Source organism: Lampris incognitus, chromosome 2, assembly GCF_029633865.1.
Source record: "Lampris incognitus isolate fLamInc1 chromosome 2, fLamInc1.hap2, whole genome shotgun sequence".
In the NCBI taxonomy this organism is placed as follows: Eukaryota; Metazoa; Chordata; class Actinopteri; order Lampriformes; family Lampridae; genus Lampris; species Lampris incognitus.
The window spans coordinates 95619995-95640708 of NC_079212.1; the positions used below are offsets into that span (position 1 = coordinate 95619995).

Below are 20714 nucleotides of genomic sequence, written 5' to 3' on the forward strand. Positions count from 1 at the left end.
ATGACCCAAGGGTCCGAGACATGCTTCCCCATCTTCATGTGCCGACTCCTATTGGTCAGGAAGTCACTGATCCACCTATAGGTGGAGTGGGGCACATGGAGCTTAAGATAAAATCATCTTTATAATTATAACTTAAATTATATTCTAGTTGATTATACAGTTTTGCATATAAGCAGAGGTAGTACATTTTGTTGGCGTAATCCAAATAATCAGACACACCTGAGACGTTAAGTAATAAGACTCATTTGCCATTCAGCCTTTTAATAGCTTTACATTTTGATGAACAAATTAGTTACAAATTAGTTTACAGCTTGTTCGTGTCAAGGGATGGAAGATTCGGCATAACACTTAAGCAAAATGTGAGCAGGAGTTAGTTTTCCACTTCATGTAAAATATGTACTTCCTAATTGGCAGGTTGCAGTGAGGTTTGGCCTCTTCTCACATTGGGTGAGTGTGTTCGGAAAATTAACGCTCTAGGACAGGTCACGTTTTTTTTTTTTTTTAGAAATTCCTCAAGTTCTGATTTTAATATCTATGGAGATTTGGTTAATGTCCAATAAGCCACTCCCACTTTCAGCCAGAACAGAAGTTTTCATACCAAAAATGACCCTAAACAAAATTTCCCAAAAACTATGTAGTTAAATACAAGATAAACGTTTTGCATGTGTGGCGCATCCGGAACAGCAGGACTTAAAACCCTTTTTGTAGGTATGCTCCCAAAAAGACTTGTCTACATGTGATCAGAATAAGGGTCACAATGACCAGTTCCGTGGAAGGCCGTGTTTTGATAGAAGTTGAATAGTCAAACCATTTTGCCCATTATCTCTTGTGGAAGATATTCCAAAGCTGGTCTTCAACAAGTTTCCTGTAAATCAAGAATGGCCAGAGAAAAAGTGAAAAAAGTGATTAAAAAATGCTGGAAAATTCAGTCTGATGGCAAATTGAGGTACTATGGGCTGGACTCAGCATATTTCAAACCATGTATGGACAATTTCTCTCCCTCTCTCTATATATATAATTTTTAAAAAAGTTTAAAGATAGTGGGCAATTGATAGTTTTGCTGCTCAAGTAGTGGTTCTGACTTTGAGCCTATCAGCCAAGCTTGGCTGCTGAAGTTTTAAAGATCCTTATACTTTTAGGGCAGAAGAATACCACAATTCCATTTGAATTGGTAAAAGATCATGATGCCGAATTGAAAGTTCATGGGGATCAGTTGGCTATCTGCAGCCACTTCTGGGGAAACTGATCCCCTATAGTGTCCCGGGGTCTGTAGTTCCAATACATTCAGTTAAGGTTATTTATACAGTGCAAAACAATCAATCAATGCGTCCAGCTTAGCCAGGTGTTACAGGGAGCACAATAACCAATGCTCCTTGGTGGGGAGGTGATGGTGGTTATGGGTAGTTACTCCTACAGGTGGTAGGGCATCTGTACAACGGCAAGTGGCTCGAGGAAATGAAATATACCCCCCCCCCATTACATTTACCTGTAGAAATCTGCAGCTGGCAGGTGATTAAGAAGCAATCGCTTAGCTTCACGTGTACAGGAGCAAGTGGAAGTCTACGCCCTCTTAAAGTGCCGTTAAGGGTCATGCAGTAGTGGGGTTCCAGTAGTACAGGTGAACTGAGCATACCAATTAAAATAAATGAAAAAGGGAGAAAATCCAAAAATGACACAAAACAGCAGTTTGAGTTTTACTCGACTTTATTAATTCTATTTGTGCTTTCATAACTCAATAGCACATACGCATAAACTGAATCCCACCCCCCCCCAAAAAAGATGTGATTTAGCAGTACTTCTCCCCCTGTGACAAATCTGGATGGGAGGGGATACAGTTTAAAAAAAAAAAAAGTAAAAAGGCACAACCAGCACTCGCTGCTTCCCCTGGGAACTTTCTGAAATGCTCCAGCCAGTCGTCACTACAAGTGGAAGCCACCAACTACGCCACATTGGACTTGTGTTAACACTCAGTGTCACACTGCTATCAAGCACTCAACCTTCAGCAGCCCCTTCCTCAGTGCAGTTCAGAGGGAGGTAACACTAGGCCAAAAATGAAGGAATGCTACCATCTCTTGGTGGCTCTACTTAGCTGCTGGCAGTTTTAAAAGGAAAAGCAGAGTAGTTCAACCTTCACCATTCCAAGAAAAAGAAACCATAACTATGTACAGGGAGAATTAGAACTTTCCCATGATCTGTACAATTTGGGCCTATACATTATTTACGTCATCCTTACTGAAAAAAAAAAATCTTCTGCAAAAATAAATCTCCATAACTCGTCTTCCCTTTTCTCAGGTAAAGCCTCATCAAAAACAGTGACTCCAAGGTTGACGACAAAGCATGGTCAGACTGTTCACATCTCTGTACTATCTTTCAAATTAAAGTTCACATTCTTTTTCCAGTGATGGGGAGGTGGAGATGGAACAACAAACAAAAATATCTTGCTATCTAGCATGGTGTATCAGTTTCTCACTGCCGGAACTCCAGTTCGTCTACACTTATAACCTTCGCAGGCATGGAGGGAAGTGGCTGCTCTAGCACATCTGAGCCAAACCACTTTGCTAGGCCAAGAGGGGGACTGCCTCCATGTCGCTGGGAGCTGTTCGTCCTGTGCGGGCCATGGCTCTGTGACTGAGGACCTGGGACTGTTGGGTGTACTGCAATAAGTGAAAAAAAAAAACAAAAAGGACAATAATCATAAAAAGGTAACAAGAGTGCAAACATAAATTTGATACATTTCTGTCAAAAGTTTACCGATAAAATTTCAAATGTCAGATGAAACTGTGCAAAGTCATAAAGAATAAATCATGGTAAGGATTAATTCAAAGGCCATCATTTAGTTCAAAGTACTGTTTAGCCTTCATTACAATCTAGCCAAGCAACATAAGCTTACCCACTTCTGCTGTGAAATAAATTGCAGTGTCTAGCTAGATAAATTCCTAATCTAAACCAGCACTTCCCCATAGGTTTCTCTCCCTGAATTTCAATATATTTCATATTCTAAAATGTACAATCCCATTTCAACTTCCCACTTTTAATTAAGTCGTGTGAATGCAGCAAGACTTGAATGTTTACATATAACATCCATCCATTCATTATCTGAACCGCTTATCCTGCTCTCAGGGTCGTGGGGATGCTGGAGCCTATCCCAGCAGTCACACACACCCCCAGTCATACCTAGGAACAATTTAGTACGGCCAGTTCACCTGACCTACATGCCTTTGGACTGTGGGAGGAAACCGGAGCCCCAGGAGGAAACCCACACAGACATGGGGAGAACATGCAAACGCCACACAGAGGACGACCTGGGATGACCCACCAAGGTTGGACTACTCTGGGGCTTGTACACAGGACCTTCTTGCTGTGAGGCGACTGCGCTATCCACTGCACCACTGTGCCGCCTATTTACATATGCATTCCTTTTAATTATGATTTAAATTTGAACACTATTTGTACTACAAGGAAAAATGTTTATTCTAGATTTAATTAATAAGCTTTGAACTTACTGTATTAACTACAGGACTTAAATTCCAATTGTATCGTTATTCCAAGGGCACCATTTTGTTTTTCGTATAATGTATCCTCAACATATAACTGTATAATTGAGTAGCTGTAGTTTCTCCACTATCACCTAGTTCTAGACTAAACTTCCATTTTTTTCTGGAACCTGGACATCTAAAGTGTGTTTCAACATATTATGCCAGCCGTAAAGTTTGTAGCTACAAATTTTGTCCACTAGATGGAGCAGAGGAGCAACAATAATTTTCACATAAGCCAGTCAACATTCTATTAATTGTGCATTTTTTTCATCAGAATTTAAAAAGCCTCATATGCTGTGGCCATGTCTTCATACGCAAGACCTGTGAGGCAGCTACCACTCACTTGGTCTCTGTTGCTGGAGTTGTTGCTGCATTACTGCTAGCTGCATCTGAGTGCTGGCTCGGGGAGGTAGAATAGGATGCCCTGTTGCACCTAGGGGGTATAGCGGTTGTCCAAGCAGGGCAGGTGGCAAGCCTTGGAGCTGCGCAAGGTCAACATGAGGTGGAAATATACCTGGTGAGAGGAACGAGACTTCTATTATTCTCCAAAGGCTTGACAAAGTCAACATGGGGGGGGACAAACAAACAAAAATGCACAAACCTGCTTGCAACAGAGCTGGTCCAAGCTGCTGGGGTTGGATTCCCTGTGCCAGCATTCGTTGCACCACACTGGGGTGAAGCTGGGGAGGGGGGGCACGCACCATGGGTACATGAGATAGCATTGGTACCGGGTAGATGGGACGTGGGAAAGGTGAGGCTGGCCCCGGAGACACTAAGGTGGGGGTATGGTGTCCAGCCGAGCCGGGCCTGAGGCGCTCATGGTCCTTGCCAGGGAGGGTCTGTGAAGACAACGGAGTGGAGCAGGCCTTTACCCCACCAGGCTGAGAACCACTCCCATCCACTGTCTCCAGGTAAGAATTTGGAGAGCTGCTATCTGGAATCACAAGCCAAATATGTTAATGCCAAAACTACTGATTAATATCAAATCAAGTTGTGGTGGACAAATAAAGGCAGTTTACCCTCTTGGGAGCGTGAAGCTTCGTCCTTGCTTTCTGGACGACCACCCAATTCATCTCTGCTTTTTTCTTTCGTCTCATACATTTTACGGATTACAGATGTGGGGGTAAATGATGGCGACAGCTGAAATACAGTACAAAATGATATAACCCAGTTTCAGTTGAAATCCTAAAAATGTACGATTTGGCGTAAAAATAAATTAAAAAAAAAAAGAGGCAGGAATTAAAGTTGGAAGGAGTATAAATTGCTTTTACTGGCCAATTGAGAGCCATGAGGATGACCAGGCCAAATTTACCCTCACCATGCTAGTAACTGCATTGCCTGGGGAGTTTCTTCCAGCAGTATGGGGGCCTGGGCCAGGGGACCGATTCATACGCGGTTGTCTGTGACAATCACAAAGTCATTTATGACTACAAGTGCCACAGTAAAACAGCATTCCTTCGATAATAATAATACATTTTATTTGTGGGCGCCTTTCAGAGCACCCGAGGACACCTTACAGAAGAACACGGTGAAAAAACAAGCAGCACTGCATCAGAATCAAAACAAAGGAGGATAGACAATAAAAAGTTAATACAAAATAAGTATAAAATCGTCATCTGCACAAAACTCAATGAAGTGTGAATCAGACTGAATATGCCAGTTTGAAAAGGTGAGTTTTGAATATGCCATACTTCACCTCTTTAATAAAACAAGTATGGTGTGATGTAATCTAAAGCCAGAACAAAGGCTATGGCTAACAGTAATCATAATTGTGTGGGTTGGATATGTTATTTGAAAGGCAATACATTACAGATAAACAAAGGAGATGTGCTTCCCTCCTTCTGTAACAGAAGCTCAATATTGGGGGGGGGGCGCTTACCTATTTCGGAAGGACTTGTCCTGAGGTTGTTTGTTGTAGCCTGACTGGAATATGCGGTGGGCATGTAGAGCGAGGTCCTGCTGGAATGCCAGGGCTTCCAGCTCGGCTTGATCCACTGCCATAGAAAGTGCCCTCATCTGAACACAGTACAATGCAGCCAAACAGTTAACCCTTAACTTATTCACAAAAAAAGAAGAAAAAAGGTGCCATATGTAGACATTTACAGCCATTTGTCTACAATAAACACAAGGGGATGGACATCTTATCCAAAAATGAAGCCGCATTTTTCTTACATTGGTAAGGCAACAGCAAGTCATGGTACATTAAAGCCCCACAAATTACTTTTTCATGGCGTGTTAAATGCAATGGGCTATGGAACTTATACTCATTTTGTAGGTCATAAACTAGTTTCCTACACCCAAGAGAGAAAAAAAAAGGCATGATCGAGCTACTGACAGAACATTCAATGTACTTTTAATCTTTGACTTGATGCATGCTCAATAATCCAGGTAAGAAAATCAAAGAAGGTTGAATCAGTTCATCTGGATACAACGTTTAGTGGCGGGAATGTTGGAAAAGTTGAGAACACGCATTTTCAAAACACCGCGTCTCGGTTGCTTTCAAACACCAAAACACGCTGCGCCAGAGGTTGGTCCACCCCAAGGATTGGGTCCCCTGGCACAAACGGAGTAATATAGTGTATGCTGTTAAGTACCAGGAGGACTGCAGTGACTTGTACATTGGGAAAACTAAACAAACACTGGCCAAGAGCATGGCAACACACAGGAGAGCTAACATGTCAGGCCAGGACTCCGCAGTCTACACCATCTACAGGCCAGTGGCCACTCTTTCAGGGATGAGGGTGTGCACATCCTTGATAGGAAGGAATGATGGTTTGAGCAGGGAGTCAAAGAGGCCATCGATGTTAAGAGGGAATGACCATCCCTGAACCGAGGGGGTGGGGGTGAGGACTAAGTGCATCTGTCACCATCTTACCATGCTGTGACTGCAACTATTCCCCAGTCCTCTGTGAATAGTACACATGGCCATCGAAACTCTAGTTAATGGTCACACCCATATTTGTACATGAAACTGGTCGTTGGGGTTTCGGTCGTTACACATCTATCACCATCTTACAATGCTGTGATTGCAACAATCCCTAATCCTCTGTAAATAGTACACATGGCCATCGAAACTCTAGTTAAAGGTCACACTCATATTTGCATATGAAACTGGTCGTTGGTTTCAGTCATTAGGCAACTGTATCGTTTATAAGGGTGGGGATATCTGCAGTCAGTTTAGACTGAAGGCGTCACTTAGTTGAGTGATGAAACGTATCTGTCAATAAACGTATCCAGATGAACGGATTCAACCTTCTTTGACTTTTCAGTTTATTTTTTTTAAATTTTTTTTTTAAAGGGTCACCTGCTGCTGTGCAGATGATCCAGGGCTGATGGACCTATGCATGTCTGTAAATTGCTCCGCCATTATGGGCTGAGGACCCACAGGAAATCCTGCATAGAAAAATATTTCAAAAATCAACTCATGTTTACTCCACCCATCAAAAGCACATGAAACAGCAAACATTCACCTGCAATTTGAGGCCATCCGTATTTACATTGCTTCTTAATTAAGCCAAATTCTGAAAAAAAAAAAGAAACCATTTCTCAAATTCAGCTAAAAATGGTAGCGGTTTTAACTTTTTGAGTGAAAGAACAACCAAATCTGATTTTGTTTCAATTTCAAATGAGTTGCAATGTGTTATTTGGACATTAGAGAGGATACGGCTTCAGAGTTCATTTGCAATTGTTACACATTAATCCAAGATCAGCAGCCACAAAAGTGTCACTTATTGGATGTCCGTGTAAGCAGGTAGTTTTTCTTGGAACTTAAAACTGCCTCTTAAAAAAAAAAAAAGGGTGAAAAAAATGTGCCAGAAGACCAGGATCATGGCATATAAAACTGGTAGTGAAGTTACCTGCTGAAGGTTGCACACGTCCATGAAAGTAGTCAGGTGAAGGTGCTCTTGGTGGAAAAAGAGGGGGCGAGGGACCTTTGCGTATAAGGCCATGTAGAGAAGCAGGGGATACAGGGGCATCAGAGTTGCCCAGCAGACTGTCAAGTAACGTAGGTGAGCGACTGCGAGGGGGACCCTGGCTTCCCAGCAGCTCCTGTAGCACACAGAAAAATTAATCAGTTATAGTGCTAGCAAAGAACTCCAACAGGGCCCCAACAAACAGAATTAACCCGACCATTACACCAAGTCTTGTAAAAAAAACAAAACAACAAAAACAAAAAACCAGATGGTCAATTTGTTAACTACACACATTACACTGACAATAGCATTAGAATGACTGGTTATGGGCCCACATACACACCTGGAATATGTTTTTCTGCTGTTGAGTGGGCACTTGACCTTCTGTGAGTGATGCCAGACCAGCGTCTGAGGGCTGCTGCAGCTATAGGAGGATGAAGACAGTCGCAACGCAATTAAATAGAATAGCATCAATTTTCTTAAGCGTAATAAAAAAAACCAAAACACAAACATCCCAATGGGCATTCAGCAGCATGTGATCTTTGAGAGCATTAAATAATTGACATGCAAATATACTTAATTGGTGTCAAGGATAGTGTAACTGCACCCCTGCTTGCCCACAGAGCACTGTGGAGTGCTCCAGAAAACTAATGTTGGTCATTTATGCAAATCATTTATGTTTATGGCTTGATCGTTAAATTTTGCACATTACTAGAAGGTATGTTACATGTTTTACACCAAATGTTTTTAGTCTAATTTAAATAAAATAAATCTTATATATATATATATATATATATATATACAGTGCATCCGGAAAGTATTCACACCCCTTCACTTTCCCCACATTTTGTTATGTTACAGCCTTATTCCAAAATTGATTAAATTCCTCTTTTTTCTCTTCAATCTACACACAATACCCCATAATGACAAAGTGAAAAAGGTTTTGTAGAAATTTTTTGCAAATTTACTAAAAATAAAAAACTGAAATATTGCATGTACATAAGTATTCACACCTTTTGCTATGACACTCAAAATTGAGCTCAGGTTCATCCTGTTTCCACTGATCATCCTTGAGATGTTTCTACATCTTGATTGGAGTCCTTCTGTACTAAATTCAATGGATTGGACATGATTTGGAAAGGCACACACCTGTCTATATAAGGTCCCACTGTTGACAGTGCATGTCAGAGCAGAAACCAAGCCACGAAGTCAAAGGAATTGTCTGTGGACCTCCGAGACAGGATTGTATCGAGGCACAGATCTGGGGAAGGGTACAAAAACATTTCTACAGCTTTGAAGGTCCCGAAGAGCACAGTGGTCTCCATCATTCATAAATGGAAGAAGTTTGGATCCACCAGGACTCTTCCTAGAGCTGGCCGCCCAGCCAAACTGAGCAATTGGGGGAGAAGGGCCTTGGTCAGGGAGGTGACCAAGAACCCAATGGTCACTCTGACAGCTCCAGCATTCCTCTGTGGAGATGGGAGAACCTTCCAGAAGGACAACCATCTCTGCAGCACTCCACCAATCGGGCCTTTATGGTACAGTGGCCAGACGGAAGCCTTTGCTCAGTAAAAGGACCATGACAGCCCACTCAGTTTGCCAGAAAGCACCTAATGGACTCTCGGACCACGAGAAACAAGATTCTCTGGTCTGATGAAACCAAGATTGAACTCTTTGGCCTGAATGCCAAACGTCACATCTAGAGGAAACCAGGCACATCTCATAACCTTGCTAATACCATCCCTACAGTGAAGCATAGTGGTGGCAGCATCATGCTGTGGGGATGTTCTTCAGCGGCAAGAACTGGGAGACTAGTCAGGATCGAGGGAAAGATGAATGGAGCAAAGTACAGAGAAATCCTTGATGAAAACCTGCTCCAGAGCGCTCAGGACCTCAGACTGGGGTGACGGTTTACCTTTCAACACGACAACGACCCTAAGCACACAGCCAAGACAATGAAGGAGTGGCTTCGGGACAAGTCTGTGAATGTCCTTGAGTGGCCCAGCCAGAGCCCAGACTTGAACCCCATTGAACATCTCTGGAAAGACCTGAAAACAGCTGTGCAGCGACGCTCCCCATCTAACTTTACAGAGCTCAAGAGGATCTGCAGAGAAGAATGGGAGAAAGACCCCAAATATAGGTGTGCCAAGCTTGTAGCTTCATACCCAAGAAGACTTGAGGCTGTAATCACTGCCAAGGGTACCTCAACCAAGTACTGAGTAAAGGGTGTGAATACTTATGTAAATGCAATATTTCAGTTTTTTATTTTTAATAAATTTGCAAAAAATTCTACAAAACCTTTTTCACTTTGTTATTGTGGGGTATTGTGTGTAGATTGATGAGAAAAAAAATAAATTTAATCCATTTTGGAATAAGGCTGTAACATAACAAAATGTGGGGAAAGTGAAGGGGTGTGAATACTTTCCGGATGCACTGTATATATCTCACAAAAGTATGACTTGCAAATAGGACCACAGCAGCTATTCAAATCATAAAAAAAAAAAAAAAAAAACTTCAAAAACAAATTTATGCCCATCACTTTTTCTCAATCCAATACCATGGATATTGAATTTTGTAAAATGTTTTTTCTTAAATTCTAGTTTGCATGCAACATGTATTTTTCAGAGACCCATGAACATAGTTGCCACCATTGGCACAACAGTTACCTGCCCGATGCACCAAGCATCATGCAGTTACTCATCCAGTGCAACTGTTTGGCAATAGGCAGGCTGCATTAGACATGCTCAGTTTGAACCGTGACACTTACATTGTTGGTGTTGGCTTTGGGGTGGGTTGGCAATACCATGGATATTGAAATTTTTAAAACGTTTTATCTTAAATTCTAGTTTGCATGCAACGTGTATTTTTCAGAGACCCATGAACATAGTTGCCACCACTGGCACAACAGTTACCTGTCCCGATGCACCAAGCATCATGCAGTTACTCATCCAGTGCAACTGTTTGGCAACAGGCAGGCTGCATTAGACATGCTCAGTTTGAACCTTGACACTTACATTGTTGGTGTTGGCTTTGGGGTGGGTTGGCAAAGTTCCACTTGCCTTCATGCTGCTGACCAGCTTATTAAAGGCAGACATGTCAGCGTCTCGCGAGTGTGGCCGCATACTGGAGCCACCTGTTAAAGCTTCCTCCAAATGCTCGGCCATGAAGGGTGTGCCATCTCCTCTCTGTGGAGGGGTCACCTTTAGTACCTGTGGCTCAGATTCCAATGTCATTCCCTTCATTCCTCCCTCCACCTCCTCCAGAGATAAGACTACTCCCGAGTTAGCTGGGGACAGGATATGGATACAGGTGTAAGATAACCAGAGACTGCGTAATCCAAACTTTTCGGTCCGAATGTTAATCCAATTTCTACAGCAGTTGGAAAATATGCATCTTTTAACGATTTGTTAATGAAAAAGGTACAAATGACAAATGTGCAAATGACTGCAAACAGTGCCAAATTTGATCAGAATTATTTTCAAATGCGAAGCACCTTATGCAACTGGCTTCCAACACACACCCAGACTGACATTTTGGTCAGTTTGGGTAGGATTTCACAAAAACATCAACAGACATTCAAGTAAGACATGCTCTACCGCCTTCAAATTGCTCCAACAAAATCTCTCTTTTGATAAGAGTTTGTGTTTCTGATGTGTCTGCTTGATTTTCTGGGATGTCGGTTAGCTAAAAACACGATTCTGATGAGCCAAACTTTAGCTCTGATGAACTGATGCAAAAGCATACCCTGTCAATGTTAAGCGTTCAGTCAGGCTACGATGTAAGTAATATGCAACGTCAGGCACTCAAGAATGTGCAGTCAATACTCGTCCTACCTCCAATTACCAACTTAATCCTAAACATTGGTATTGTAACCTTTTTCTGAGCAGAACAATACAAGATCATTGTCTATGTGTGTACAAATATGAGACATGGTGAATGCACTGAAAAGCTGTCAAAATCTAAATCTCTAAAAACAACAACTGTGCTACGGATGAGTTCTTCACATCTATGACAGTGTGTCCTTGTTAACTCTAGTTACAGACAGTGTCGTAGTCGAGTCACTAAACCTCGAGTCCGAGTCGAGTCTCGAGTCCCCAGTGTTGAGTCCGAGTCCCAAAAGAAGAGTCTGAGTCGAGTCAGAGTCAGGTCCCCATTACCTGAGTCATCAAGTTTGAGGTTGGCTCGGTCTTCTCCTCAATAGTTTGCTTACCTATCAAACATCTAGCAGTGCTCCTGCTGGAATTTGATGTAAAATCCATGTAAGCAAAGCACACAATTGTGGGCGTCTCTTTAGGCATCTTAGCACTAACTGTTACATGAGGGTATGTACGTGAAGCCGCATGTAGGTGGAATGCACGTGCCTGCCCTTGCACGAAATTGAATAATGTTATGGTATTAATATAGCTATCAATATCTTATGCCAAATCGTTAAGGCCTATTACAAAAAAACTAACAAAAACAAAAAACAGTCTTTATCAATTAACAAGTCCGAGTCCTCATCTTCTATTTCCGAGTCCGAATGCAGTCAATGCTCGAGTCCAAGTCCAAGTCATCAGTGCTCAAGTCCAAGTCAAGTCACGAGTCCTGAAAATCAGGTCTTGAGTTGGACTCGAGTCTGAGTCCTGGACTCAAGTACTACAACACTGGTTACAGAATACTATGGCTATGCAGACTATCTACTGTACTGAATCACTCAAATGAACCAGGAATTATGTAGCCATATTTTGATCAACACAAAGAAAAATCAATTCAATATGTTATTTTTGCTGAGCTGCAAGCAAAGCATGAAGGATGTTTAGGGACTGTTGCAGGTGAACCAGTACTCACAGCTCTCACGTAGCTTTGCTTTGTTGACCGACAGACTGGAAAGGAGGGGCTTTAGGTCTATTTTGGCCTTGTGCAATAGGTCAAGAATGTCCACTTTATCCTTCTCCTTGCACTCAGATGATTGGATGGGTGTAAAGTATGGAGCGGGACCTTGGCTAGGAGAGGTGCAGCGTGGTTCTAGTCCTAAATAAAACAAAATAAATTCAAGATTTAGACCTTTGATACAAGCAATTTAAGCATAAACATTGTCTGCCCAATTTTCATCGATATTCGGAGAAATCACGTCTTTATTGGCTTTCAAGCGGTCACACAGCATCGAATTACTACCATGCACTAGTTCAGCAGCTGGTTAGGGGTGACAGGGTATTATTTGAACCCGAAGGCTTTTCTCTTCAGAGAAAACATTCCCATGTTCAAGACTAATCTTGGATCAAAGCTTTACCACAACACACTAGGGCTGTCAAATATTCCAAATTCGAATATATAACTGAATTATAAAAAAGCAAGACAATTCAAATGTGAACATTAATATTCGTCTCTGAAGAAATAATAAAAAAAAGCACTACCACAGCTGTCTACCTCGTGAAATCTCACGAGGGCCTTGGCTGCTGTATGACAGACAGGAGTCACATGTCACTTTCACCATTGGTTGAAAATGAAATTTACTAGGTCAAGCTGAAACGAGCGAATAATTCAACAACAACCGTGTAGTAAAGATGGCAGAGTTCACAACCCAATTCTGCCGCAAAGTGATTTTCACTCCCAACAATCTGAAATGCCCCGGTTGGGAACTACTTCTGATTTTGGTCAGAAAACAGAAAAATTGTGGAACCTCGTGATTAAGTCATATGCAAGCTACAGCTTACCATTCCACCACTAGTAACCTGAGGGCACATGGAAAAATACTACCAAATTGTTTATTCAAAACAGTATGAATATTACCTAATCTGTATAAAAAGTAGGCTATCGAATAACATCAATTACAAATCATTAATCTCATGCCAAGAGACAGGCTGTTCTCATTTCTCACTCTAGCACCAACCCACCACACAGAGAGAGAGCTCTATAAATGAAGTTTTATGACGCAAGGCATTTTATGTTTATTTTGAAAAGTGTAGGTATGTAGATCTTTTAAAAGACATGTTTACATTAGTAGTTATGTCTTATATTGGTTTGCCCTCTTACGGACATAATATGCAAAAATCTATTCAAATGGGTTCAAAGCAATGTGCGGTTTTTTGTTTTTTTTTTGGAAAGGAATAATTGAATGTCATTTTTGGCCAATTTTGACAGCCCTACGACACACTGAAAATGCTTGAGGCCAGTCAAAGAAAGTTGAATCAGTTCATCTGTATACAACGTTTATTTACAAACGTTTTATCACTCATCTAAGTGACCCCTTCAGTCTAAACTGACTGCAGGTATCCCCACCCTTATAAACAATACAGTTGCATAACGACCAAAACAACCTATCAGTTTTATATGCAAATAGGCATGACCATTACTAAAGTTTCAATGGCCATGTGTACTATGCAGAGGATTTGGGAATGTTTGCAATCACAGCATTGTAAGATGGTGACAGATGTACTCTTAGCGCCCCCCCCCCCAGGTTATGGGACGGTCGTTCCCTCCTCACATAGATGGCCCCTTTGACTCTGAATGGGGCATCAAGTCATCTATGTGAAGCGGGAAAGACCATCCCTGAACTGTTGGGGGGGGGACTTAAGAGTACATCTGTCGCCATCTTACAATGCTGTGATTGCAAACATTCCCAAACCCTCTATGAATAGTACACATGGCCACTGAAACTCTAGTTAATGGTCATGGCAATTTGCATACGAAACTGACCGTTGATTTCGGTCATTATGCAACTGTATTGTTTTTATGAGGGATACCTGCAGTCAGTTTACACTGAAGACGTCACTTATATGAGTGATGAAACATTTCAGTCAATGAACGTTGTGTCCAGATGAACCGACTCAACTTTCTCTGATTTTCTTACCTGGATTATTGAGCATGCTTAAAGACGCTTGAGGCCAATGTCTCGATGCATCACCACAAGATTTTTCTCATTGCACAAAGCCAGACCATAATTAAAAACTGTATAGTAAAGATGAAACTCACTGATTTTACCTGCTAGTCTTTCCAGCTCTTCGTGCGGAGTCGACCTCAGGCTGCTGGAATGGCTGCCCGAAGGACTAAGGTTACTTGAGAACCACTGACTGAAGCGGCTGGCTGATACCGGGCCTTCCCCCAAAACATCCTCTATCATCTGCAATACACACAAAGGGCATGAGAGAGAGTAGGTAATGCTAAATGGGAGACTGAAGGGCGTGAGGACAAAGGTGGCACTTACTTTGAGAGCGCTATCCATCCGTTTAGCACAAAGTGTTAGTGGATTGAGGAGTTTCATTGGATGCGATGCTGGTTGGCCACAAGCCAAACGAATGTCATAAACCAGTCTATGCTCACTTGGTCTTAAGATTTTCTAGTTCACTCACTTTTAAAAAGTTACTTCCTTAATGATGGGCATAAATTTAAATTTTGAAACAAAATATTTTTACACAATTTTCCCCCACTGGCAAATTAGAAGGTACACCAGTGACAAAGCAATCACAATAAACCCCTTTTCAAAGTGAAAGTGAGCCCCAACAGTAGAGGCATTCAAAGAATAAAAAGACCCGTAGCAAACATGGCCTTCCTTGACACATCTGAAAGAGTTCCGTTTAATTATATCATTTGATATCTTCATATGACAAAACTGAAAACAAAACTGATTACAGACAGAAACATTGGTGGCTGAATAGGGTCACAGATTCTTAGGCTGGGCATTTTTCTGAAGACCTCTACTGTTCAACTTAGGAAGATGACTTAAGACATTTTCACAAATTAAGACACCACCTCATGTGCACACCATAACAGACCACACCTCTTAAAAAAATAAATAAATGAAACAACAAACAACCTTATGGTGTTCCCCAGGACTTACCGAAGCCAGTCCTGGCATAGTCTTCTCCAGATTGAAGAACTCGTTAAAATCAAAATCTCCTCCTGACTGCTCTGGGAGAACTTCGGAATGTGGAACCTCTTGATCCGCTGTTGAGTCTCTGGCCACATGTGGCTCCTCAGCCTGACCACCATTACAATCCACTGCTGCACACACAAATAACTTGTTAGTGTATAAAGGAGCAATAGATATTAGTGGAGATCCACCATTGATATGACACAGTGAAACAATTCAGTAACTAAGGTAATAAACCTCACACCGTTCCATCACCTTCAAACCCCATGTGGGTTTAAGATGGCCACAAACTGCACACACATCAATAGGGTACCCTTTTTCTGATATAGTTTTGACGTGCCTTCTTTCACGAATTCCGTCCGCTTCCTCAGCCGCTTAGACTTTCGCTTATCATCTTCCAGGATCTTGTCATCAAATCCGATGAGCTCGATAGTCTCTGACTGGCTCGTGGGACCCCCGGAGAACCACTCTGGTTCTTCCTCTGCATAGGAATCATTCCTTCTTCTCTCACTAAACACACGTTTGTCACCAAAATCTCTCTGCAGAGCACAAGAGACTAATCAATTAATCCTTAAAGTGCAAAAGCATGTGCATGGAATCTTAAAATGCTGAAAGAAAAAAAAGATGGGATAATTCTTCATTTTAGATTTTAAGGATAAAACAATCCATGAAATAGAACTGCCTACCAACAAATAATTAAAAAGCCATGCTACTTATGTGAAGTGAGGCCAAGTTGAACTGTCAATTTTTTAAAATCCCATCTATGCAGCTTTAATCCTGTGTTTGATCCTATACAATTGAACACACACACACTTATTTGCCAAGCTGTTAAATCGCCTATGAAACGCATGTGATTGAGATAAAATAGTTTAAGCCCTTTTGAATTGCTCATGTATTACTAAGAAATACTCATATCTGCTTCCAAATAGCTCGTCATTTACTGGATTAACGGAAATGATTGATAGTTTTGTTATTATACACACCCTGAATCTTTTATCTTTGAAATCTCTTTCACGCTCCCTCTCTTTTTCTGCTCTGCTTTCTCGCTCAAAGGCTCTGGCAGGAAAGATGCGGCCACTGCCAATTCTGCGTGCCCCTCCCAGACGAAGGCTCTCGTTCTCTTTATTCTCCAAGGGGCTAATGGGGCGACGGGTGTGGGGTGGAGGCAAAGCATTGCCTTGACATCCCCCGCCGAAGCTGCGCCGCTGTGGGCTCAATACGACATCCATGTCATCCTCCTTTAATCGCTCACGAGGATCTGAGACCAAAACCACAGGGGGGGGGAGACAGGTAATAATTTGGCACAAAGCAACACCACTGTGAACCTAATCCAATATGAAGCTTGATAGTCTCTTGTTGGAGACAAATCAATACATGCCTCGTGATTTTTGTTCAGTTAACATTTCCACCACCAGACATTAAGGGGTTTAAGTTTAACAAAAGATTTAATCCTGAAACATGCTAAAATGTCTGCACAACTGCCAGCATGTGTTGCATTAACATACAGATGTTTGCCTACATATTTGCACATAGTGCTGAAGTGTGCCTGAGAGGGCAGTGTAACATTTACAAAAATCCAATGATACAGGAACACCTTAAATCTGAAAGCTATAGAAAAAGGGTAAACAGAATATGGCAAGAAAAACCTGGGCATGCACGCATGCGCACGCGCACGCGCGCGCGCGCACACACACACACACACACACACTCTCTCTATGTGGCGCTCCATCTTTCCATCCATGTTTTATGGTCAGCTCATTTGTCCCAATCATCCATTTTGGTTAATGTTAAGGTCACTCTTCTAGATATCCATCCCTGCTCGACCATTTAGTGTTGGTATACAGACATGACCTATTCACTCATGATATCGAGGAGTAAATGTCAACAAGCCTTTGCAAGTCACTGTTACACCGAGTTTACACAGCATGTGGAACAGATATTTTGTAGTGTGCCAACTTGTTGTTTATACCGGCTGCAGAACAATAAGTACCTGCATGTCTCGCCATGTGTAAAAACTAAACATCTTGTTTCCATTTAGATAGTTAAGTGTCAAAAATAATTTAGTTGCAAGGCAATATTTTCCCGAGGAGAACAGACATTTATCGTCTTCTATGATTACGAATAATATTCATTGGTGTCAAGCAGCCAAGAATCACAAGACGACAAGTATGGGCAGATAGATGGTGCAGTATGAAGCCTAAGCCTATATGGTTCTATGACACACATTTGCTTATCAAGTGCATTTCGCAAATCAGTTGTGTTAAAGCTGTGCGTGGCACAGGGAGGAAATAAGACTAGATGCCAAAATACCTTACTAGCATGGTGTCAAAACCACCCCTTCTCTGTGTTGCAAGACAGACATTTGTTCACCTACAAAGAACCATTTTTTTGCACTTTAGAAGAATATTTAGAAATGCTACAGGTTCAGGGGGTTAGAGTTGTTAAATAGAAAACATATTCGACTGTTCATGATAGGAAGAGGAAAAAAATGCTGCCATCAGCTGTACAATGAATACTGTTGAGGAGTGGGTCAATTTAAATAACCCCTTACCTGTAATTCTACGTTTCAAAGGGACTCTATCATCTAGATAGTCCTTCTTGAAACCGTCCAACGGAGAGTTGCGTCCTGAGGTGGGATACAGTGAGGCATGCCACTTCTCAGGGTCCCAGACACCATCACTAAAGCAACATAAAAACCAGTGGCTTTAAACAGGTTTAGAGGGAAAAAAGCTACAATATTCAAAAAGATACTGTGCCAATTCTAAAAGGAAAATTTAATCAGTTTTAAGTCTGCTGAAAGCCTTACAAGTCATCATGGCCAACATAATCAGAAGTTCATTATCCTGGGGAGGGGGGGGTTTGTCCTTTGAATTTAACCCATCCAATCCCCCCCCCACACACACACACACACACTGGGGGGCAACTGCAGTACAGAAACCCAGGGAGCAGTTAGGTTAAATGCCAGGTGACAACAGGAGTTGGCGTCAGGACTACACTATTTGTCTTGAGTACAGGATGTAGGACCACAGACACAGTAGGAGCTGGCGGCGTCTGAGCTCGACTCCCAATGGTTGCCAGCTCACATCTTCCCAGATTTTTGTCCCATTTTGCCTGGACTACAAATTGGCAGCCTTCACTAGCAACTCATTGATTCAGATATTTCACTGAAGTGTTGCTTAACGTAGCACAAATCAACACATTGCTTCTGAGAATCTTGCTTCAACACTAGTGATGGACCACACTCTTGGAAGCAGGGTACAAATCAGCCCCATCAACCATGCCAAAACATACACTGTACAAATTTACAAAATACACAATAAAATAGTATTTTTGAGGCCCTTTCGCTGACATTGCCACTTTCCGATAAAATAAATTATTTTAAAGAGCCACATGATCCAACCTTATTTAAAAGTGATGTTCTTGCTTCAAATTTCCATTCCTTTAGTCCATTACCAACATGTGTGTTTTGCTTTTCAGGGCACTTTGATTTTCTATAGATTACACTAATTTTCTGGAATTGACATTTAAAGCATTTAAATCAGCTTTAATTCAATTTAGTTCCAACTACATCTTCAAGAGAACATCGGTGCTGTCGAGAGCGCACAAATTTGTTCTTCTACACACTGTTAATGGAGATTTGGTTCACAATTTTTAGCATGGAGAGATTTTGAACTTCTTAATATGAGAACAGTGCCCAAAACTGCAATATTGAAGGAACTTTATTTTTGCATTTCCCAAGTCTTACCTATCATACTTTACAGAGAGACATTCTGGTCTTTCGTTGGAGCATGGCAGTTCTTTTATTTCCAGAAGCTCTTCCTGCAAAACAATTCAGAATAGACAATAGCAACCTGCTGCACTATTATTTCAATCTAACATTGGGGGGAAAAAATATTGTCGGCGTTTTCCATTACTTTGGTGTATCTGTAAGGAGCTGTGGCTGCTGCTGGTTCCTTCACTTGGTCAATAGCAGCATCACTATTCTTCTGTTCAACACAAGCATCGTTCTCCATGACTGATCAGATGCCAAGTAAAAGTGTAGCTTAAGTCCAAAGGATGACAATATTCCTACTGAAATATATATTGGTGGTTAATACATCATTACAACAAATGAATACAAGTAATCAAAATTGTTTCATTACGATAAAGGCATAAAAAAAATCGAAGTGCTAAGCCGCATTCATTTTTATCCATCACTGCCAATTGTTTTCTCTCATCGGTATGTTGTTGTATAACCTTTGATCCCCACACAAGTAGCCTGCCCGTTCATATACACATCAAATAAGCGCATCATCCTGTACCTTTTATGTATGTGAGCATGCATCTTTGGGCGGGTTAGAAGAACACGCCCAAAGATGCATGCTCACGTGCATAAGCAAAACAATATTCTTCTGCAGATGTAAAAGAACTTACTGGAAAACGCAGATGTCTCGAGCAGCAGACACGTATGCGTGGGAAATTAGGAGACTTAACCAGGAAGCACCGACTTAGAGTTTGAGGCAACGCAGTTAGGCAATTAGCAAGGTGATTGATAACAGGCGCAAGATGGCAATCAAGTCAACATGTTAGTCAATTGGCAAGTTGCCTGCCGTAGTGATTTGAATTGAAACGACGTTGACATATCGGATCACATCCAAACAAACTAATCATTTTTATTGAAGAACTTAAATTTTTTACAAGATTGCCCCCTTTGATTAGGAATTAGTCTCTCTACGAAGCTTCCACGAAACACAGTAGCATTGTTAAATGTGAGCAGAGCTATACCGAGTGCTGTTAGAGTTAAGGCTGGGGTTAGAGGGTTAAGGGTTAGCTTAGCCTAACATACCTTCACGCCAAAGGGAGTCAGGTTTTACGGGGAAGTCGGAAAATTCTATAACAGCTTGAATATTAAAAAATAAATAAATACGAGTGCTTCTAAAAAAATCAATGAAAAGGTTAAATCCTTATTGGGCAGTACCGCAAGGAAAGCACGGGTAGAGAACTTACTTGGTTTGAAAGCAGTTTGGAAAAGCGATTGTTTATATTCAAGCAGTAGTTAGCTAGCTAACTAGCTAGCCAGCTAACCTAGCTCCTTCAGCTAGCTAGCCGAATGGGAATAATGCCCAGCCAGCAAAAGCAAGACTGCACGCCGGTTGAGTCACTGCAGTAACTTCAGTAAGATAGCCGTGGTCCCGAGATAAAACTGAATGAAGTAACAAAGACTGCCGAGAAGATGCAATCTCCAATCAATGTATTCTCTTTCTGTTTTCTCTGTCGTAGCAGTAATTTTCTTCTGATCACCGCTTTAAGAAGGTCCTAGGAAGGATTACATGGTGCCCGTTGCGCCTTTATAGAATACAGAAGGGTCTGCTGTGCAGCCACTGTGAGACGGACACATTTTAAGAATTAAATGTATCCGAAGCCTTTATATAGATA

The 20714-nt window shown here is 41.6% G+C and overlaps 1 protein-coding gene across 9 annotated transcripts; it reads right to left on the minus strand.

The window, feature by feature from the left end:
• Positions 1–1744: 1744 nt before the first annotated feature.
• eif4enif1 (eukaryotic translation initiation factor 4E nuclear import factor 1) lies at positions 1745–20542 on the minus strand. Of its 9 annotated transcripts, none has more exons than XM_056274141.1 (19): positions 20286–20542; positions 19214–19370; positions 19045–19118; positions 17851–17978; positions 16283–16557; positions 15640–15838; positions 15267–15427; positions 14411–14549; positions 12278–12460; positions 10465–10736; positions 7794–7874; positions 7394–7586; positions 6841–6929; positions 5416–5552; positions 4855–4936; positions 4556–4676; positions 4138–4470; positions 3880–4050; positions 1745–2654 (listed from the first exon to the last, which is right to left on the minus strand). In XM_056274141.1, exons 2-19 carry the CDS (start codon positions 19310–19312, stop codon positions 2467–2469), a joined length of 2925 nt encoding a protein of 974 aa, XP_056130116.1. In that variant the 5' UTR covers positions 19313–19370; positions 20286–20542; the 3' UTR covers positions 1745–2466. The 9 variants fall into 9 exon arrangements, with proteins under 9 accessions (XP_056130116.1, XP_056130111.1, XP_056130109.1 ...); XM_056274136.1 differs by having other exon boundaries at positions 5416–5591; XM_056274134.1 differs by having other exon boundaries at positions 5416–5591; positions 14402–14549.
• Positions 20543–20714: the final 172 nt, after the last annotated feature.